The sequence below is a fragment of the Erithacus rubecula genome, assembly GCF_903797595.1.
Source record: "Erithacus rubecula genome assembly, chromosome: 3".
In the NCBI taxonomy this organism is placed as follows: domain Eukaryota; kingdom Metazoa; phylum Chordata; class Aves; order Passeriformes; family Muscicapidae; genus Erithacus; species Erithacus rubecula.
This window is the reverse complement of record NC_136689.1, coordinates 135447117-135467434: the sequence shown is the minus strand read 5'-3', so window position 1 is coordinate 135467434 and position 20318 is coordinate 135447117. Positions and strand designations below refer to the sequence as shown.

At 40.7% G+C, this 20318-nt stretch overlaps 1 protein-coding gene across 1 annotated transcript in view; it reads right to left on the bottom strand.

Annotated features, from left to right (window-relative positions):
• Positions 1-20318, bottom strand: part of DEPTOR (DEP domain containing MTOR interacting protein) — a 74362-nt gene that overhangs the window by 27997 nt on the left and 26047 nt on the right. The window contains exons 3-4 of the mRNA XM_079302145.1: positions 18840-18963; positions 13076-13254 (exon numbers count right to left, since the gene is read on the bottom strand). Coding sequence (XP_079158271.1) covers positions 13076-13254; positions 18840-18963 — 303 coding nt within the window. The remainder of the gene's footprint in view (positions 1-13075; positions 13255-18839; positions 18964-20318) is intronic.

Here is a 20318-nt window from a genome sequence, read left to right as displayed (position 1 = left end):
ATCACTGACATAATAAGTAAAAGTAGCAGTATCTATCAATGTCTTACCACATTATTAGAATAACCTAATTTAAAGACAAAACCAAAAAAATTTGAGGCCATCTCAAACTCAATCTTAAAAAGGCAAGCTCTACATATTGAGCACTATTGTGGTTCATAATCTTAAATGAAAGAGGGCTCCACAAATGCTTCCTAGGAAATAGAACTGCATTCCCAATGTAAGAAATATCAGAAGGGTTTCTGAGTCAAGTTAAATATTATGAAGCCACCATTTTTAACGAAAATTATTCTGTTGTTTGTATCATTAACTGAAGTATTCTGACAGTACTCAGAAATTATGATAATCAGAGATAAACACACACTTGTGCTGCAGACATTGCCAAGCACTCTGAACTTCAAGAATTACTGACCATGAAACTAGATAATGTAAACATTTTTATGTCATGGTACTGAACATATTTTAAAATAACAGTACTTGTTTTGAATTAAATATTGTAATATTTCTATACTTAAAACAGCGAGGCTTAGGTTTTCCACTGAAGTCATTAATTTCTGCTGTAACTATTTCAGCCCATAGAAGGGTAATTTTTTTACAATAAATGAGTGCAAGTGGAAAAGCTAAGCCAAATGACTGTGTGTTGGAGAATATTTATATATTATTTACACAACAAAGGATTTGCAGCCAAAATGCTCAGGACATGTAGCATCAGTATAGACTTTGGCATGATCCTTGACTTTCATGTTTTAACCCACTTGTTTCTAAAGATAGTTCACATATTACATGTTTGTAACATCATGTAATTTCTTACATATTTAAAAAGAAGCTAAAAATATGAATAGGAGCAATATAGCTCAGACTGCCTCCTTGTGCATACATTATCAAATAAAACCCCTCACCAAAGTTATGACTGTGCATCATGGGACTCTTCTCTTTTTAATCATCTGAGTTATTCATGATTTGTGATTAAATGTCCAGACTGTGATTCTGCCTATGGATGAGTGTATCTGGAAAGGTGTGGAAAAAAGAATTTCCAGACCATGGATCAGAATTAAGAGTTTGAGGAAGGGGAGGCAGATGTGGGTGCTGGCTGTCTCTGGAAGCACTCCTTGGGTAGAGCGGCTGATTTCAGCAAGAGCCAGGGGAAGCTACACATGCCCTTGGTAAATCACAACTCTGGTAATGTTGGATGAGAGCACTCACAGAAGATTGGGATTGTTCCACTGGTGTACCAGGGTCTGTTCCACTGCTGTACCAGGGTTTGTTCCACTGCTGTACCAGGGTTTGTTGCACTGGCAGCTGCTGGTGAGAGGTGCAGGTGCAGTAACGGGTGCTCTCTCAAATGCTTTAGCAGCCCACACTTTGCTGCAAGCAGCAGAGAAAAGTGGGAGTGAAAAGCTTTTCCAAACTGATGGCAGAATGCTGAGAGGGTTGCACAGACTTGCCCAGAAGCAGTTTCTTTAAAGGTAATTTAGAGGTTGTTTCCTCTGGGTGTTGACTCAGAAGCAGCAGCTGACAAGGCTCTTGCTCCAGGAACCTCTCATGGAAGCTGCTGCTTTAGAAAGGGATTAACATCACCACTCCTGAATTAGCTCACTGCCCTTCATAGTGCAGCACAGAAAAGCAAACTGGCACCCATTTCACTTTGTCTTTAACAGTCAAGCCATGGCTGATGAGGACCTGCATTTGTACATTATGAGGGTGATGCAAAGAGCAAGGTGGGGTGACTTCATGCATCCTGCTCCAATTTAATTCACAGCTGTTCAGGTGGTAACATGTTCATGTTACAATGTGCACCTTATACAACATGAAGAAATGCACTGAAGGGAGTAAATATATGGCAACTGGAAATCTCCAAAACCATAAAAGTGCACAAAAGCATTTATTGTCCTGGAAGGAAAGGCACCAACACTCACATATAATCACTGATGTCAAACTTTGGAGATAAGGTCATAACCCACCAGTCTAATCTAATCCCTCATATACACAGGCCACAAAATTTCTCCCAGAAACAGAATTTAACAATTATATTTTAATCTTACAAAAAATTTAGCTTACTCATACTTTAAAACATTTATTGACCACTTTACTCTTCCCTTTAGAAGCTATTCAAGCTTTCAGTCACTTGCCCTGCCAGAAAATAAAGATTCCAACGCAAAGCTGAATTTGCTTAACTTTATCTGCTAATCCCTGGATTTTGTCACACTTTCATTAGAAAGTTACATATGATCTGGTAAAAAATCTTTGCAAAGAAATCTGTTAAGAGAGAAGCTAACTTTCAAACATATCTTTTATCAACTGAATAAATATTACCCATTAAATTCTGATCTTTTTTAGCCCTCCTGGGGTCCTCCTCGGAATTCCTTTATCTTTCCTAAGAATCCACTTATCTGAACTGCACACCCACAATTACAACCTCACTCCCCTTTTCTTGCTGAGTGTTGTTCTTTTTGTACATCTCAGGCCCACTGTTACCACTGAACTTACTGCACAAATAGCACAAAATGGGAATAAATCTTGCCCTGCACATCCTCCTTTCCCTGCACAGCAATGAGTGGGGCCTGCATTCTCATTTCCTAGATGCATTGCCTTGTAGTTATACCATTAGCTATACAAAAAAACTCATCTCATTTGGGGTAATGACCATTTAATTAAAAGAGTTCAATTATTTGTTTACTGCCTCATCTATCCCTAGAGTTTGCAAATTTCATTGGCAAAGGTTTTAGATGGACATTCACCATTTATATTACTGTTAAGATGAGAAAAAATCACAATATTTACTTTGGATTTTCTCTGTTTGAGAGCACTTAATGTTGCAGCTTTGGTGCTTCTTGTTCCTGGCTGCTTCACAGTTTCTGTTCAGATACATAAAATATAAATAGTAACATCCATGCAAATCTTCTTTCAGCTTTTGATTCTGACATAAAATCCAGGATCTGCATGGAGCTCGAACAGCCTTTTCCCCTTTTCCAAGGAGGCTGATGCACAGCAGAGAGAGAAATACCAGCTTTACACTGATTTCATAGGACCGAGGAAGCTTTAGGAAGTACAAAAGCCTATTTTAATAAATGGTATGACTCATGCCTGAAAAATCAGGCCATTTTCATAACTGGCTTTTCCCCCAAATCCCTCCCACCACTTCAATTCCCCATGATTTTTAGCGCTGATAATCTGTGTACATCTCCACCGCAGTGATTAATGCTCCCTACCAGCTGAAAGCTGCACTCAGTCCCCAGTAGGACACATCCAGCCAGGCACTCCAGCTGCTCTGCACGTCCCCAGAAACATCTCTGCCACCAAGCTAGCTCGTGGCTGGAGCCAGGGAATGGCTGCTCCATGCTGAGGGAGCAGTGGGAAGGAGATCAAAGTTCCAATCAGGAGCCAGATGAGCAGCTTTTCTCAGCAGAGCAGAGGACACACTGAAGTGTGTGCTTGTTTGTATGACAGTGTGCTTGTGCTAGGGTTAAGAGGAACAGGCTATAAAACACAAGCAGTGTATGGATTTTTCAGCGTGGATATGTCATATCTTTCTCCACTTAAAGACAAAAGCAGCACTGAACTCTTTCCAGCAGTGCAAAACACACTTCCAAGTCTTTGGCTGCACAAGGCAGCAGTCCCAGTCTATTCAAAAGTACACTTCATCTTTTTAATGAGATCGTTTCCTCTATTAAAATGATGTGAAACGTGGTTTGAAGTTGCAGGACATCATTCTAGACTTTCACTATTATTGGCTGCAATAGTGTGTGCTTCATATAGCAAGTCACACATGACAGTTTTGACCTCTGGAGTGGCAGGATATTACCCCAAAAAAACCAATGTCATGCCAAACACAAATGCAGGATGATGAGACATACACTGAGAGGCTGCAGGGGCTGGCAGGGGCTGGGGGTTATCTGAAGGAGAGCACAGCCCAGGGAAGGGTCTGGCTCCCACTCCATGTCATTTTGCTTTCTCGCTCCCCTCTCCAAAGCAGAACCAGTGTTTAAAAGGGAAGGAAACAAATCAACACATAAAATACGAGTTCCTTAAAAAATGCCTTTCTCTATGGATAGCACACAGCCTGCTGAGCCAGGTTCCTCTGTGCCTCAGGCCTCTGGCCAGCCCAGTTTTGGTCCCTTGCCAGACAAACAGTGGAATTGTGTGTCCACTTTGGCTCTCAGAGAGCAGGGGTGAGTCCATGGGCTCAGCAAACACCGACAGCTGCTGAGGCTGCAGAGAGCAGCTGTGCAGAGTCCAGCCAGTCCCACCCCACACTGCCCACCCCACACTGCCCACCCCTGCACCCCACCCAGCACTCCTGTGCTGCCCCTCTTCCCTCTGCCTTCACCCACACACGTGTGGCTGGCACTTTATTCAGCACTGGACAATGCTTTTCCCACTCCTCTCAAAGCCTTCCTGTTTTTCTGCTACTCTGGCACTGCAAATGCATTTTAATCATGGCACCTATTCAGATTAGTTTCCTTTTACACATTGATGAATTCCACCTGCTTGGATCTCCCACAAACCCAGGGAGAGAGACTACAGATGTTCAGAGAGCACAGGGCCCTGGATCTTGGGTCTTGGATTCCCTGCAAAGCAAAAACACAACACTTGCAATTCCACTTTTTATGAATGTTTATATGCTGCACAGTCCATACATAGATAAGCCCACCTGTGCACATATTCAACCATCACATTAAACTCTCAGCACTGCAGCTGTACTAAATTGTATTATTTTCTTATTTGGATTACAAGGAATTCACTTTGAACAGACAATGGATCTCAGCTTGAACTGCTCTTGTTTCCACTGATCCCCTTGTACAAAACTGCAAGGCAGATTCTGGCTCTGCAATACAAAATCCAGAGAGCTGTTCCAGCTCATCCTACTAAGGGCGAAGTCAGTAAGCATGTCCAGAAATAAATAGCTCCTGGAACTGTAAGTAGGTCCAGGAAAAAAAAAAAAAAAAAGTTATGCTATTACTACAGCTCTCTGAGCCATAACTAGAGAGGGCTTTCTGAGTTGTTTCAGCAAACTGTAGTATATCCATGTAGTCCAAAAACATCTAGACAATTTTTATACTGTCTTTAATGCATCAGGATTACAATAGAAAACTGTCAAAAGTTCCTTGGGAACTGAAATTCAGAGTATTTTGTTCTTATTAAGGTGGTATGTCCTGATCAGTGCATTAATATGTTATTTCTGCTGCCTTAACATAGGTATGCAGATATGTGTTTCTATATACATTTATCTTTCTAGCCAGTTTGCCATCTATTTGCAGTATATTTTCAAATACATATTACTTACTTTCACATGAAAAGCCAGTGTTGAATCACACACATTTCAGCAGTCTTTTTGGTTTGTATATGAGGATTTATCATCTTTAATTTAGTAAGTTTACAGAACATAGCCAACTGCTTTTCTTTGCTTCCAAATAAAGTATGGAAAGTACAGTCTGTGGCAAGGGAAGCAGAAGATGAAAAGGCCCATCTGGGTATCTCTTTTTTGTTGTTGTTGCAGCCGTTAAAAACTGAAATCCATTCTCTCTCAGAAAAATAAAATTCAATAGTTAATATGAAAAGAATTTTTCATATGTTATTTACATAAAGCATAGAGCATGTGGCTCTTTCAAAAACCAAATCAATTCCTGCTGTAGATAAAGACAACTGAAAGAAGAGCACAATGAGAAGCTGACAGACTAAGGAGCTGGAGGTTTATATAATTACATACAAAGTTACTATTCTTTGACTTCTTGCAAGGGCAAAATCATGAAAAAATATGCAAAGGGCTCTCCAGATTTAGCATAAGCAGCTGAATTACCGGGGGTGAGGTTCCTGTCCCTATGCATAGGGACACTGCCAGGGAAGAGCTGCCACACAAACAACTGAGTGCTTCTGTCTGCACCAGCACAGGGGCAACTGGATTTATAATAAAGTTGTGCTGCAGGACTTCATACACTAACTGAAGGTTTGTGTTTTACTGAGATAAATCAAGGCATCATCTGTAAAAATTTGATACTTTATAATTTTTAGCATAATGAAAGCTTGGATAGATCCAAGGGCTGATGTGGAAAATTGTTTTAAAAGTATGTGCTGATTTGGAGAAGAAAGCCTATGATCAATTAAGTCAAGGATTTATGGTATGCTTCAATGATTCTTGTGAACTGCTATCTGCAGTTAGTATTTCCAAGAAATGGGTTCCAGAGAGAAATCTTAAATGAAGGAAGAGTACATTTCACATACATGGCAAGTTTTCACTTTGTAAGTGAATCATAATCAGCTAAACATAAGCAGCTGGACACCTAAAGTAAATATAAAAGCACATACTTCATTATTCACAGCAATTTTGGAAGAGGAGGAAAGCTTTTCACAAAAGCAAGAGAAGTAATACTTTTTTAGATATTTAATCCACTTCCACAATTATAACAAACTTTCAATTGCATCATGTGTCTTTGATGCTTAAAACTAAATGCACTGATTATCTTCACAAAGGAAATTCTTCTGTATTCTTGCAAAGAATAGGGAAATTTAAATACAGATATAAGTCTTTCCTGCAGAGACAGGGACATAACACATGTCAACATTTACTGTTCTCACTAAGTCACCACAAAGTGTTTGTTTTCATCTCAGAAAGTAATTTGTAGAGTTCACAGATAAAAGATTAACTCTTGAAAAGAGATAAGCACCTGCTAATGTGCTAAGCCAGCAGAACACCTCTACCTTGAACACACCACATCTGCTCAAGTGCAATTATCTCAATAAGGCTTTCTAAAGTTGAAAGGTATTTTAAAGGAGGATGGAAGCTGAAGATATAGATATCATCTCTAAGACACCTTACTACAAATTTATTGTCATAAAAAAATCATAGCACTGACAAAATCATATAACCATTTAGGTCAGAAAATACCTCTAAGATCATGAAGCACAACCATTAACCTGACACTGCCAAGTTCACCACTAACCCATGTCTTTAAGTGTCACATCTACACAACTTCTAAATCCTTCTAGGAATGGTGACTCTACCACTTCCCTGGGAAGATGGTTCCAATTCTAGAGAACCCTTCCAGTGAAGAAATTTTTCCTAACACCCAACCTAATCTTGCCCTGGTGCAACCTGAGGCCTTTTCTCTTCCCCTGTCACTTGTGACCTGTCAGAAGAGCCCAACCCCACCTGGCTGCAGCCTCCTTTCAGGGAGCTGTAGAGAGTGATAAGGTTCCCCTGAGTCTCATTTTTTTCCAGGCTAAACACTCCCACCTCTGCCAGCTGCTCTTCATCTGTGCTCCAGACCCTTTCCCAGCTCTGTTGCCCTTCTCTGGATGTGCTCCAGCCCCTCAATGTCCTTCTTATAGTGACAGACCCAGACCTGGACACAGGATTCGTGGTGCAGCCTCACCACTGCTGAGCACAGGGGACAATCCCTGCCCTGGTCCTGCTGGTTACACTACTTCTGATCCAGGCCAGGATGCCACTGACCTTCTTGGCCACCTGGGCACAGCTGGTTCATGTTCATCTGCTGTCAACCAGCACCTTCAGCTCCTTTTCCAGTGGGCACCTTTCCAGCCACTCATCTCCAAGCCTGGAGCATTGGATTGGGTTCCTTGCATGGGGTTGTTTTGACCTGAGTGCAGGACCCAGCACTTGGTCTTGCTGAACCTCATCCCATCCACCTTGGACCATCACTCCAGACTGCCCAGACCCCTCTGTAGAGCTCTCCTACCTTCAAGATCAATCTCCCAAGCAACTTGGTGTCATCCACAAAGTCACCTTTGCTACTCTTGATCCCTTGATAAAGACCTCCTTAATAAAGATAATTAAGAGGATATAATAATGAGCCCTGGCCACAGTACTGAGCCCTGGGGAATACTCTAGGCCTGGCCATCCAGCCAATTTTTTGCCCTGTGAAGAGTGTACCAATCCACACTATGGGAATACAGTTTCTGCAGAATGCCAGGGGAAACAGCATCAAAGGCTTGGCTAAAGTCAAGGTAGACCATGTGTTCCAAAGAAGACAGCTGCTGTCATCTCTAACAGAGAGTCTTACACCCCTCAATCATTTGGGACAGCAAAGCCTCACCACACCTATTCTGCTGCTGGTCTGAGTCTGGGAATCTGCATCCCAATCCCCTCTGGTAGCATCCCAATCCACTGTGGGCAGCCATGCAAAATGCTTCATGCTGAACTGTGCTGTGGTCAGTGCACAGGGAAGGTGCTGGGGGCATGCCAGGGAAGATACACCAAGCACATGGACCTGAAGGTCAGCAGCAGCTTGGGAAACCACAACAAGAGACAGAATGTGACCTGGCATGGCAAGATGAGTCCTGCTGCTCAGGCTCCTATTTCTCACAGGCTCAACTGGCAGCACACATGGCACCATGCATGGATTGTACAAGGCAATTCCTGCATGTTTAAATTCCACAACATATTGAAAAGTGTCCAGAGATGAGTGATGGTTTGGTTGCTGACATGGAAGAAATGCAAATATTCATCGTGCAAGTTGCAGGTGCTATCATCACACAGCACTGGTTTCTCTTAACAGTATTTAGCTATTTATCACTGGAGATTCCAGACTTCAAAAATTTCTGCAAGACAGGCAGATGTTTCTCCATCCCTCAAGCTTTCATACCCCATGACTCCTTGGAGGACAAGAAGACTCTGCCTGTCATGTCAGCAGTGCTCTGCTGCTGTGGCTGAAACAGGGTAAGTTCTTCAGCAAGGGCTATAAGGAATTATGAGCCAAAAATGACTCCATAAAGAGCACTGTGGATACCCTCTTTTGTCCTTGGACATCTCAGTATCTCTATTTTCCTGACTGAGAAAGGGTTGTGACTATGTGTGGATGCTCACACTGTCTATCCTTGCCTTGGCCTGATCTATCTGGCAGTGAACAAATTCTCCTGCTGCATATGGACTTTAACCACAGTAGCTAAACTGTTCCACCATGCCCATATGAAGAAGAACTAAGAAAGATCCACTCTGCTGGAAGAAAGTTCAACCTATTAATATTAACAAGCTCTACATACCTCACATACTAGAAATGGGCTTTTCTACAGCTGAGAAACGTGTCCTGTGCACCTTCTGTCCCTGCCTTTATTGTATGTACATCACCAAACCTGTAATTCTTCCCACAATCTTTATTCCTGCACTCTGGATGGAGGTCATCAGTGCTCACAAATGCCAAGTAACTACCAGGAACTACAATCCAAACACCCACCTTCAAGAAATGCACAATGCATAATTCCCTGCTACCTACAGGGGCTTTACTCCATATTACATGGGGGGTGCCAATACACAGGAAAGAAAATCTGGGTCCTGTTTGTGAAAATGGTGGCTTGTGGGTTATGATTTCACAGAATCACAGAATATTCTGAGTTGGAAGGGACCCACAAGAACCACTGAGTCCAACTCTTAAATGAACAGCCCATATGGGAATCAAATCCACAACTTTGCATTATTAGCACCATGCTCTAACCAATGGAGCTAATCTCAGTGATTCGTGTGGGCCAGTGAGATTTTGGCAGGAAGCAATTCAGCACTTAAGTACATTTCATCATTTTCATGCTTGGCAGGGGAAATGTGTAGAGTTACATATGTCTAAAGAGATCAGGGAGATTATTTTAAAACTGAGAATGTGATGCTTTTGCAGCATTTATACAATTCCTCTTAAACCACTGTTTTCCTTTTCAACATTTGCATCAGTGTTTGTTTCCTGTGTGAAACTTGGTTTGTGTCTGGCCAATTAAAGTGAAGAAAAACGTGTCAGGAAGCCATTTTGAATACAGTGCCTCATCTGCAGAATAGAGCTCCTCTGAGCAATTGAAATCAAAGTCACTGTTAGCAAAAAGACATTGCATAATTGATTGTGGCTGGAAAATTACTATTTGGCATTTGGCAACTTGATGCAATTATTCTATTACTCTCCATTGCATTAGGTGGGGTAATAAATAGTTCATGAGAACAATACAGCAAGTTTTATTTTATTCCATATTCTGGATATCAAACAATACTGCTAGAAAAGATTGTCATTAGGACAGGAAATGTTTTATTCTCCACTCCTGCTCAGTCAAGAGTCTTTCTGCTGGTTCTGCCAACAAGGATGCCAATTAGTGTCAAGTAACATTTTGGTACTGCTGATGAGAGACAAAACAAAGGAAGCACAGTATGGTGAAATTAATTTATCATACTAAGACACAGAAAAATAGCTTTCCTTTGTTTTTTAATTGGATCTAGAACTCTGTAAGATGGGTGGGAGGGTGTTGGGGAGAGAATACCTCTCCTGCTGTTTTACAGTTTATATCCCTAATTCTGTACTGGAAGTTCTCATTTCCAGCTCCCTTCTTAGAGGAAACCAGCATTACAAGAACCTTCAATGTGCAGAAATCACATCCAGCTGCTATGATGAACCCCAAACCAGCTCTGTGCTAATTCAGCCAGTTCTTTCATCAATATTCCTAACACTAGACAAATTGTTGCAGTGAAATGAATGCAATCTTTTTTCACAAAGCAGAAAATGTGCACAAAGCAGGTTGACTCATAAAAGATAAATCTCAAGGACACCATTCACTTTTACTTTACTTCCAGCATCCCCATCAAGCCCTTGTGAAATCCCCACTCAGTAATGTTTGTATTTAAAACTGGGTGAGGAAGATGCAGTACCTTGCAGCAAAGACTGGTATGGACAAGTGAGAAGACCACTTCCTCAGCAATCAACCAACTCCCAGAACTCTGTCTCCATGAGGTGCAAATCTCTCTTGCACGTGCTCTTGACTACAAGGAAATGATGAGCAGGGCATAAACCTGCAGAATGGTCAGGGCTATCCATAGAGGAGCAGGGCCAGTGTCACTCAGGAATGACCCCTGAAACCTGGCTTGACAGGGGCAAAATTATTTCCCTGCAAACGTGCCCTGCTGAGCACTTGCCTTAGCTAATGAAACAATGGTTGATGTGCAAGAAAAGCCACATCCTGACTTTCTTAGCTCTGCAAAGATTCCAGTAGCTAAGAAAACCCAGCTTTGCACCAAATGTTAAGTCCTGACTTTATTTTCTCTGCAAGAACATCCGTGTCAGCATAAATCTCTCTTGTATTTTTTTTCTCTTTTTTTGTAAGTGTACTGGGTTTGGGACCCCAGGACAGTAAGGAAAGTTTACCACATATGTAATACACAGAAATTGTTCAGGTAAAAATAGGAATGAAATCATTGCTGCTGTACAGAGCAGGGGTGACATACCTTTCCTGTCCATCAAGCTCTGAGCAGTTGGCACCCTATAAATCATAGGAAGCACAGAAGTAATTATAGAACTGGAAGCTGATCACTGTAAACATTCAGAAGTAGCTCCTGGTAATTGCAAGTTACCATGAACATGATTAAAACCATGACAGAACTGTGCAGGCCACTTACATGCCCATTTTTCTTTATTCATTAAAACTAAGTTTGCTCACGAAATAACAAGCAATCCAGTCAATCTAGCACCTTGTACACTAACAGCCTGCTGATATCATCAGTTTGTTCTCTGTCAGAATTAGGTTTGATGCAACACTTGAACCACCAGGATCTGATTATTTTCCTATTGTGCACTAAGTAATGTAGGTAACAGCTTCTGCCATTCTGTTGCCATCTCCAGGCACCCCTTCATCGCTCCCAGAGGCACTGCCACTTTCATGGTGGGAAATGCCTGGTTACAGAAGGGCAACATGCACTGAGAACTGATAATGGCAACGTGTAAAATGGGGTTTCCTGCCAGGGGTGTTAATTTCTTCACCCTTAGGGCAATGGAGAGAGAAAACTCTGTCTCCTCCACCCTTAACAGAAAGAGACTCTTGGTGAAGGTGTATCTGCCAGACACATCACACTGGACCAGGAAGAAGTATTTGATTCCTGCCTCAAAGTAGTTATACCACCAGGACAAATGCAATAACACTTCAACCAAAAGTGACATCCTCTTTCTTGCCCAAACATGCTAGAACAACTCTACTACATACCCAAGGGGAAAAGCTGCTTTTCTGCCATCAGACTATGCTCTGTTCTGCCTACAAGTAGGGAGATACACAGACACTGAAATTTTTACCCTGAATCCAGAATTTAGCTTATTTATGGCTCTAATCCCTATTTGATCCTTACAAATCTATTTACCTCAATTTCACACATTGAAGGTAGCAAGTTCTACAAGTTAATTACTACAAGTGTAGGAATACTGATTTTCAGCCACATCCTCAAGTTGTTATTAGTTTCAAATTTGTAGTTGTTTTAAGTTTCAAATTCCAACCATGTTCTTCATTTGAGAAAGCATTTTCAGAAGTAATAAAATGCACTTTTGAAAAAGCCACCCTTTCACAGCTAATAAAGGTGCATGGGCAAGGGAACTAACAAAATCTGAAATCTCTGCACAGGGGATTTGCTAAAATAAACAAAGTGAAGCCCAGATAGACCAGGTATGCCTTCTTATCTCCCATGAATATAAAATACTTCCCATGATCCATGGAGAATCTTGACTGGCTTTGATTGCCACATACTGGTTTTGAAATGACAGGTATTTTTAATTTATACTATATTTAGCACTCAGGGCTGGTTTTAAAAGTTTCTGAACCCTTCAGATACGTTGCCTAGGAGCAAGCACCTCACTAGGATGCAGTTATATTTAGATACAGGTGCTGCTTTTGGCATTAACTTCTTTGCCAAAATGGCAACACTCTCTACAGTTACGAACATTTTTTGCTAGTACAGTGTTAGACAAACTGGATCACAGACATTGGTCTGGGGATATTCTCCATTCAGAGAAATGGAGATGGAAGCAGACACTGGTAGAACAGAGTTCTTCATACTATGGCTCCTTTCAAGCAGAACACTGACATCAGACCGCATGTCTACTGAGCTTAAAGAGGCAATGCTGTGCTTATGAAGACACAGAAGAGTTTGAGGGTGGCTGATTCATTCCACCTGTCCCAGTGCACAGAATGGAGGATTTTCAGCATTAATACAATGCGCTTTTGACAAAGCCACCCTTCACTAAGTTGCTCAGCCCCCTGTGTGAGACCCTCGAGGCCCCGGGCAGAGCGGGAGCAGAGCCCCGGTGTGAGAGCCGCAGGGCGCAGGCCGGGCGCTCACCGTGCTGGATGATGCCGTGCTCCAGCAGCCGCCGGCCCAGCTGCTCCGCCTCGCCGCGCGTCGCCGCCTCGCCCTCCTGCAGCAGCCACTCCACGAACTCCGCCGCCACGAAGCTCCGCTCGTACTTCACTCCCTCCTCCTCCCTGGCTTGCAGAAGGGAATTCTCAGAGCTCATCAGCCTGGTGAGGCGGGGGGAAGAATTGGTAGGGAAAATGGTTCTTCAGAAAAGCAGCTCCAGATCTATTCCGGCAAATTACATGAAGCTTTCACTGACTCACTAAATCTTTCCTCGAGCTATCAATCTACTTAGGAAGTGAATTAAAACTGCTTAGTCAAGAAATTTAGGCTTTAGATCCCTGTGTGAAATCAATGCTTTCTTGTTTTTTCCTCTAAAAGAAAATTAGATTCTTAGGTTTTGCATTTCCCCTATTTAGTGTTTAACATTCTCTAAAAGTTACTGTATAATCGGCTTTGAAAAAAAGCTATCCGGAAACCACCAGAATGTGACTAATGTGCTCAAAGCTTCCTAATTAATATTTACAGATAGCAGGACTATGCCCCTAAGTCATTTAGATGACTTAGAAAATTCTCTCCATAAGCTCTAAAACAGCTGCAGAAAAATTCAAGGGGAGGAAAAAAGGTAGTTCTGTGATTTGGGGGCAGATAAATACTGTGCATCAAACATTTGGTGATGCAGCTGCAGTCAGTGAGTCGCACATGAACCTGAACACATTTTACATCTGAGGCTCACAGTTCTCTGTGCCTCAGCTGGCTCTGTGTGGCACCAGTCAAAGAACATCAGGAGATGTCTTTAAATCTCCTAGCAAGTGGCATGTGAGTAGCTGAAGGATACAAATAAAACTCTTCTCTATTCAAGATACCTATGCAAATGACACAGTCTTCAAAAAAAACACCTCAGTATTTTGTTATTGCAAAAGTCAGTTTGAAAGTCTAAAAGAGAAGACAGTTTTAAAGAAGAAATGAGAATTGTTTCTGTGTAATACAGAATTCCACTTTTAGGGAAAGGAGACTGAGCACCACAGCATCCTTATTAACCTATTTTTTCCCATAATTATTTATAACAAGCTAATAATAGGACTAGTGTTAAGACTTTCAGAGCAACATTTCAAGAATGGAAAAGTTATTTTTCCTATGCAAGACTAACAGGTTCCCTTCCCTTCACCAACCGTTTTGAAATAAGGGCACATCTGAACTACAACAGGCATATTCTGGAAGTGCTTAATCTTTGCCCTTCTGATAAAGGAATTGAAATTCTAGTAAATCCATATATGAGCCATCTGCTTCTTAAACTGACAGCATGTCCAGAGATTATGGAATATAACTTTACCTCCTTTGGGAAGCATCAAAGAAATCCGCATCATAGGAACACAGAGGGAAGTTTCATTTGAAATTACAGTGAAGAGGTGTTACAGGTCCACCTCTGATATTTCACCTAAAAGACTCTTCTCTTGAATTTAATGAGCACTAACCTGAAGCCTGAACCTACTGGATCTGACCACCAGGTACCAGATCATCAAACCAGGCAAAGGCTGCTCAGCCCCAGCTGTGTGCCAGTGGCAGCACAGTGAACTGCTCATTTGGATGGTGTGTCATTGCCAGCAACTCTGGGCTGAATAAGAACTGAGAAAGTTAAAATTAGCTGAAGACAATGTATTGACTTCAGAACTCTTGCAGGCTTTATTATTTTTTTATATTTTAATTTACAAGGATCTTGTCCCACACTCAGCACATCTAATAGAGACCTCCTATGCTCCAAGGAGCACATCTTTAAATGTGTCTCATTTACCAGGTTTTTTCCACTCCAGGAAAAAAAAAAGCAAACCCAAAGCTTGTGTCTTTTCGTACCATCTGCTGCATGGTTACCCAGAATTGGTTACCCAGGCTCTGCAGGCACCAAATAAAAACATCCTTAGGATTACGTTAATTGTTCTTTGATGAGTCTATAATTAGTTGACTGCCTCACTGAAATCACAGATAGAAAGGTCCTTGAAAAGGCAGTGCTAATAGTTAGATTTTTACAGAGACACAAAGAAATCTGGAAAAATATCAAGTGGAAAAACACTCAGTTTGACATTTCACACCCTTCTGCATAAGCCCAGAATAGCACTGCAAAGGATTTGGACTTGTGAACAAACAGACACGACAAATTGCCATTTTAAGAAGTCCAGACACAGCAATCCATGGACTTACATCACTCACTGAATTAACTCACTGTAACTCCATGGCTGTCAACAAAACTGTACCAATTTACATCAATCAAAAAACTGGCCTTTCATTAGGCAGAACTGAAAACCTCCTCTTACCCTTCCATTTTCTCCTTGATGCAAAAAAAATGAGGCTATTGATGTTGAAATGTATTATTTGCTAAAACTGGCATTGTCCTGCATTAAAGGAATGTATTTAGCTAAGCACTGAAATTCAAGCTCCTTTTCAAAAGAAATCTTTAACCTTGTTTTTATCAAAATAACTGCATCAGAGGATAAAAGCAACTCAACCACTGATGAGTTAAACTGAAAGTGATTCCAAGAATGCAGTCTCAAAATTATCTGAAAGATTTCCTGAAATTAAAACCATAAATCTGCACTTCATTCACTGTGAAATCTGGTTCAAAAATCTCAGTTGATGTCAGCATCATGAAATGACTTATAGCTCCCATACATGACTGCACCAGAAACAAAAATCTTGTGTGCCTGACCAAACACTACTGAGAATTGCAAACATCATAAAAACAGGATGCCTGCACAACTTGATTTTTTTTTTTTTTAAGCTAAAAAGGTCTCTTCTGGATTATACAAGATTTGCAGGGAGAATTTTGCTGAACAGGAAACATGCTTCTCTCATTCAATCTGTGTGGTCAGTCCTGTAGATCTCAAAAGCTGATCCCAACCTTAGATCTCATAAACCATTCAATGATTTTACACAAGACTTTAGGAAATTCAGTAGTTTTCATCTCTAGTTATACAGCTGAACCTCAAAGCATGTTCACAGAAAGGATTACCAAAGTTTGCAATGATGTGCAGGGAATCTGAACTGATCCATGAATTTCAGTGCAAATGAAGGGAGAATACAATCAGAGACTGATTTTAGATCTTCTCATCCCACAGGTACAGCCACTGAAGATGCCCATGGGGACTGAAAGGGGCAATGCACAGGAAAGGTGAGTTCAGGTTATGAGGAGCACTATGGTCATGCAGAAGAGAGACAGGAAAGGCAGCTCCTCAGCAGAGGGACAGTCCTGATGTTCCCATGTCCCAGGGCAGAGAACAAGGCGTTTGCCCAAAACAGCTGTCTGAGTGTAAGGAGCCTGTCTAAAACATCCATGCCTCTTCCCATGCAGCAACCTGCTGATCCTCCTGAAGCATTTTGTTCATTTTACCCACTGAGGGTACAAATCTGCATGGACTGGTGTTGGGTAATGTCTGCAATTTTAGCAAGCACAAACCATGCTGGCTTCTGAACCTAGTGGTACTCCAGCCCTAATGCAGAGGGTGGAAAAGACAGGAAATAATCATGGTGTCTATCTTCAATTAGCAAACCCTAGAGAAGATCAGCAAACTACAAAATTGCACACAGATTTTCACAATGTGTTGGATTTGGATAGATTTTCATTGGCATAGCTGCATTTCTCTTGCAATCAGGCCCATAGGCATTTTGATAAACAAGTTGAATATGCTGCTAAATTACTTCATGTTTGTGCATTAATACTTTTCTCTGGTTGCTGCCATTTAGTAAATATTTTAATAGCACTGAATTAATATTTTCTTTCTCAGAATTATCAGCAAACTGATATAAGAGATACATTACACAATCAAATATTTCATTGCAGAACTCTTGCTGACTTTCAGCATTAGATTTTGAGTTTAAAGTGCATCCAATGAAACTGTGAAGGTGCTGCTAATAAAGGTGCATGGGCCAGGGAACTAACAAAATCTGAAATCTCTGCACAGGGGATTTGCTAAAATAAACAAAGTGAAGCCCAGATAGCCCAGGTATGCCTTCTTATCTCCCATGAATATAAAATGCTTCCCATGATCCATGGAGAATCTTGACTGGCTTTGACTGCCACATACTGGTTTTGAAATGACAGGTATTTTTAATTTATACTATATTTAGCACTCAGGGCTGGTTTTAAAAGTTTCTGAACCCTTCAGATACATTGCCTAGGAGCAAGCACCTCACTAGGATGCAGTTATATTTAGATACAGGTGCTGCTTTTGGCATTAACTTCTTTGCCAAAATGGCAACACTCTCTACAGTTACGAACATTTTTTGCTAGTACAGTGTTAGACAAACTGGATCACAGACATTGGTCTGGGGATATTCTCCATTCAGAGAAATGGAGATGGAAGCAGACACTGGTAGAACAGAGTTCCTCATATTGTGGCTCCTTTCAAGCAGAACACTGACATCAGCCTTGCCAACAAAATACTATTTTTCTTATGGATAAATGAAATAGAAATATAGAGTAAAAAACTACTGTAGACAGTCTAATCTGCTTTTCAGAGTATGGGTCAGGCTTGTAGAGACTGCATGTCTACTGAGTTTAAAGAGGCAATGCTGTGCTTATGAAGACACAGAAGAGTTTGAGGGTGGCTGATTCATTCCACCTGTCCCAGTGCAGAGAATGAAGGATTTTCTCAAGTGATGCATTTTCTTATGTCTTATACAATTTATTATATTTTTACTTTAAATAGTCACAGTCATTGTTTCTTGGGTAATTTTATATGATGGGATTTACAAGTATTTGTTTATATTTTTGGTTCACTGTTCTTTCACCAAACTGATCTTCAGAGCTGGCTAACCTTGAAAATTGTATTTATCACCAGCTTTTATAACTTGGGAGTTTCCTGAGTGCATTCTTCTCAGAAGGAAACAAATTTCCTTCATTGAGAAAACACAGCATCTCTCCTGCTTGCTTCTGCTCCAAGCAAGCTGAAGAGTGGGTGGAATCCAGTCTAGAGCAATACTTCAAGCTTTTTGGTAAACAAAAAGTCATCACAAATTTTCCATTATTTTGCAGCATACATCAACATGCATTTTCTTCCCTCTGTTCAAAAGTACCATGTCAAACTCTCTACATCCTGAATAAAAAATATCTTTAATTTTTTATTAGGAAGTATGGTTAAGATACCTAGTTACTTCATGGAAGTAATCCAGTTATTATTATCCCAGCATAATAATCTGTTTAAAGTCATAATTTTAAAAAGTTTTTTTTTTAAATTGCTTTTAACATGACTTTTCTGATGTTGAAACTTTGCAGACTGGAACACTGAAGATTCATCTCACCTATGATTTAAAATTGTACCTCCCTGTGAAGCTGTGGGTATGGAGTCTCCACAGACATGTAGCTGCTTGTTGAATGTATTTTGGTGTACTAATGTTTCAGGAATATAATCATGCTTTTACATTATCAAATAATTAAGTAATTATTTGAATTATTTTGACAAATAATTCTGTATTTTTACAGAATGTATTTCACGGGCTTCAATTCACACTGAATTCTCATATAGGATGTATTTACAATCTAAGGCATCAGATTTTAAACTAAATGCCTCAAATGAACATGGCAAAAAAGCCAAATAAAAATAGGAGATGGAAGGACTCCCAGCCGAAGTAATGGAATTGCCCAAACCCATTCCTGCATTAACTGAAAACCTGTGAAGATTCAAAAACAGATTAACAAGTATCACTTGCCTCACATGGCACTATTATTAACATATTATGAATACTGAATGCAACATACTTTTCATAGAGTCTTTGTCCTCTCATGAACACCTTCACCTCATTGTCCAGGGGAAATGTCCCATCATCTTTCCTGAAGCGGTAGAACAGTTTGACATCCTTGAATTCTTTATGCTCATCACAAACTGAAACATAAAATACATTTTAAAAAGTCTTCACATACATGTTAAGTAGCTGAGGACCCATTTAGCAGATACCACTGCTGAGCTTCAAAGCAAGCACATGTAGAATCTAACCCCCTGTATTTCTCAGCACATAACTTTAATGAAAAGCTGGAGAAAACTTTCAGAGAAGCAACCAAATTTCTTGGTGAGGGGAAGAAGTGTCCATCAGTTTTGTGAGCACTACTGCAAACAAAGAGCAAAAAAGCATCCATCTGCTACATACCCAGAAAACCTTTTGATGAAAACAGTCTGTTGGCTTGTTTGTTTAAAAGGCCACCAGCATAGAATGCCCAACAATTTAAGGTTTGCCAAACTTCTTAAAGTTATCTGTATCAGTTAGCAGTGCTGTAGGAAGCTGAAACTTCCTAAAGAAACAGCTAAAACCAAAGCCTTCTGCCTTCTTAAAACTGTCTCAATTGCTCTGCCATGCCAGCTAGCAAATGGTAGGCACAACATGAGCACACTGAGAAATGCCAAATTAGGTTTGTAAAACAGCAGCTCACGGGCTCTCGACAATGCAGAACAGAGCCTCATCAAGGGCACAAACTGATGGGAAAGCTATCCCAAGAAAGCTGCTCCTAACAGAGTTGTCAACCCATATACATGGGGGACCTTCTGCACCACAGCAGCAGGAACTGGCATCCTTTTCACTTGACATGGGACTTGAAAGAATGTTCTAAACATCCTGCAGAACCTCTCTGAATCTGCCTGCCCAAGCTCACTTCACAACGTATTTCATTAGAGTGCAAAACAAGAACATTTTCGAAAAACACCTGTTTCATTTCTAATATGTACACACAGATATATAGAAAATTTCTTCAACAATTTGCAACTGGATGCTAGGGTAGAAAATGCTTGAAGGTCGTTAGAGCTTTCAACAAGCATTCAGCAATAAAACATCTATTGCTCAATTAAATTAAGTCACTCAGGCATCCACGCAACTCTTCACTGACATTTTCTCAATAGAGGATTAAGTAGACAGATTTGAATACCCTGTAATTACTTTATTCTTTAACTATCTACCGTGAGTCCCAGTTTCCATAACAACCCAGAATTTTCATTTAATAGCCAAGCAGAACCTGTAGAAGTGGCACTCATTCAATATGTGCATTTCTGACTTTAATTAAGGTGTTGTTAATGTACTGCAGACAGCAGCAGCATTGCTGCACATACAATGACCTCTGCATAAAGTCAACATTCATCTGTTTGTAGTCACTCAGTTTTCTCTTGAAAAAGAAACAAATGGTACATTTGCCTTTCTAAAATGGGTAATACTATAGGCTTGAAATCGTGGCCTTGGATTTTCTTTGCTCATG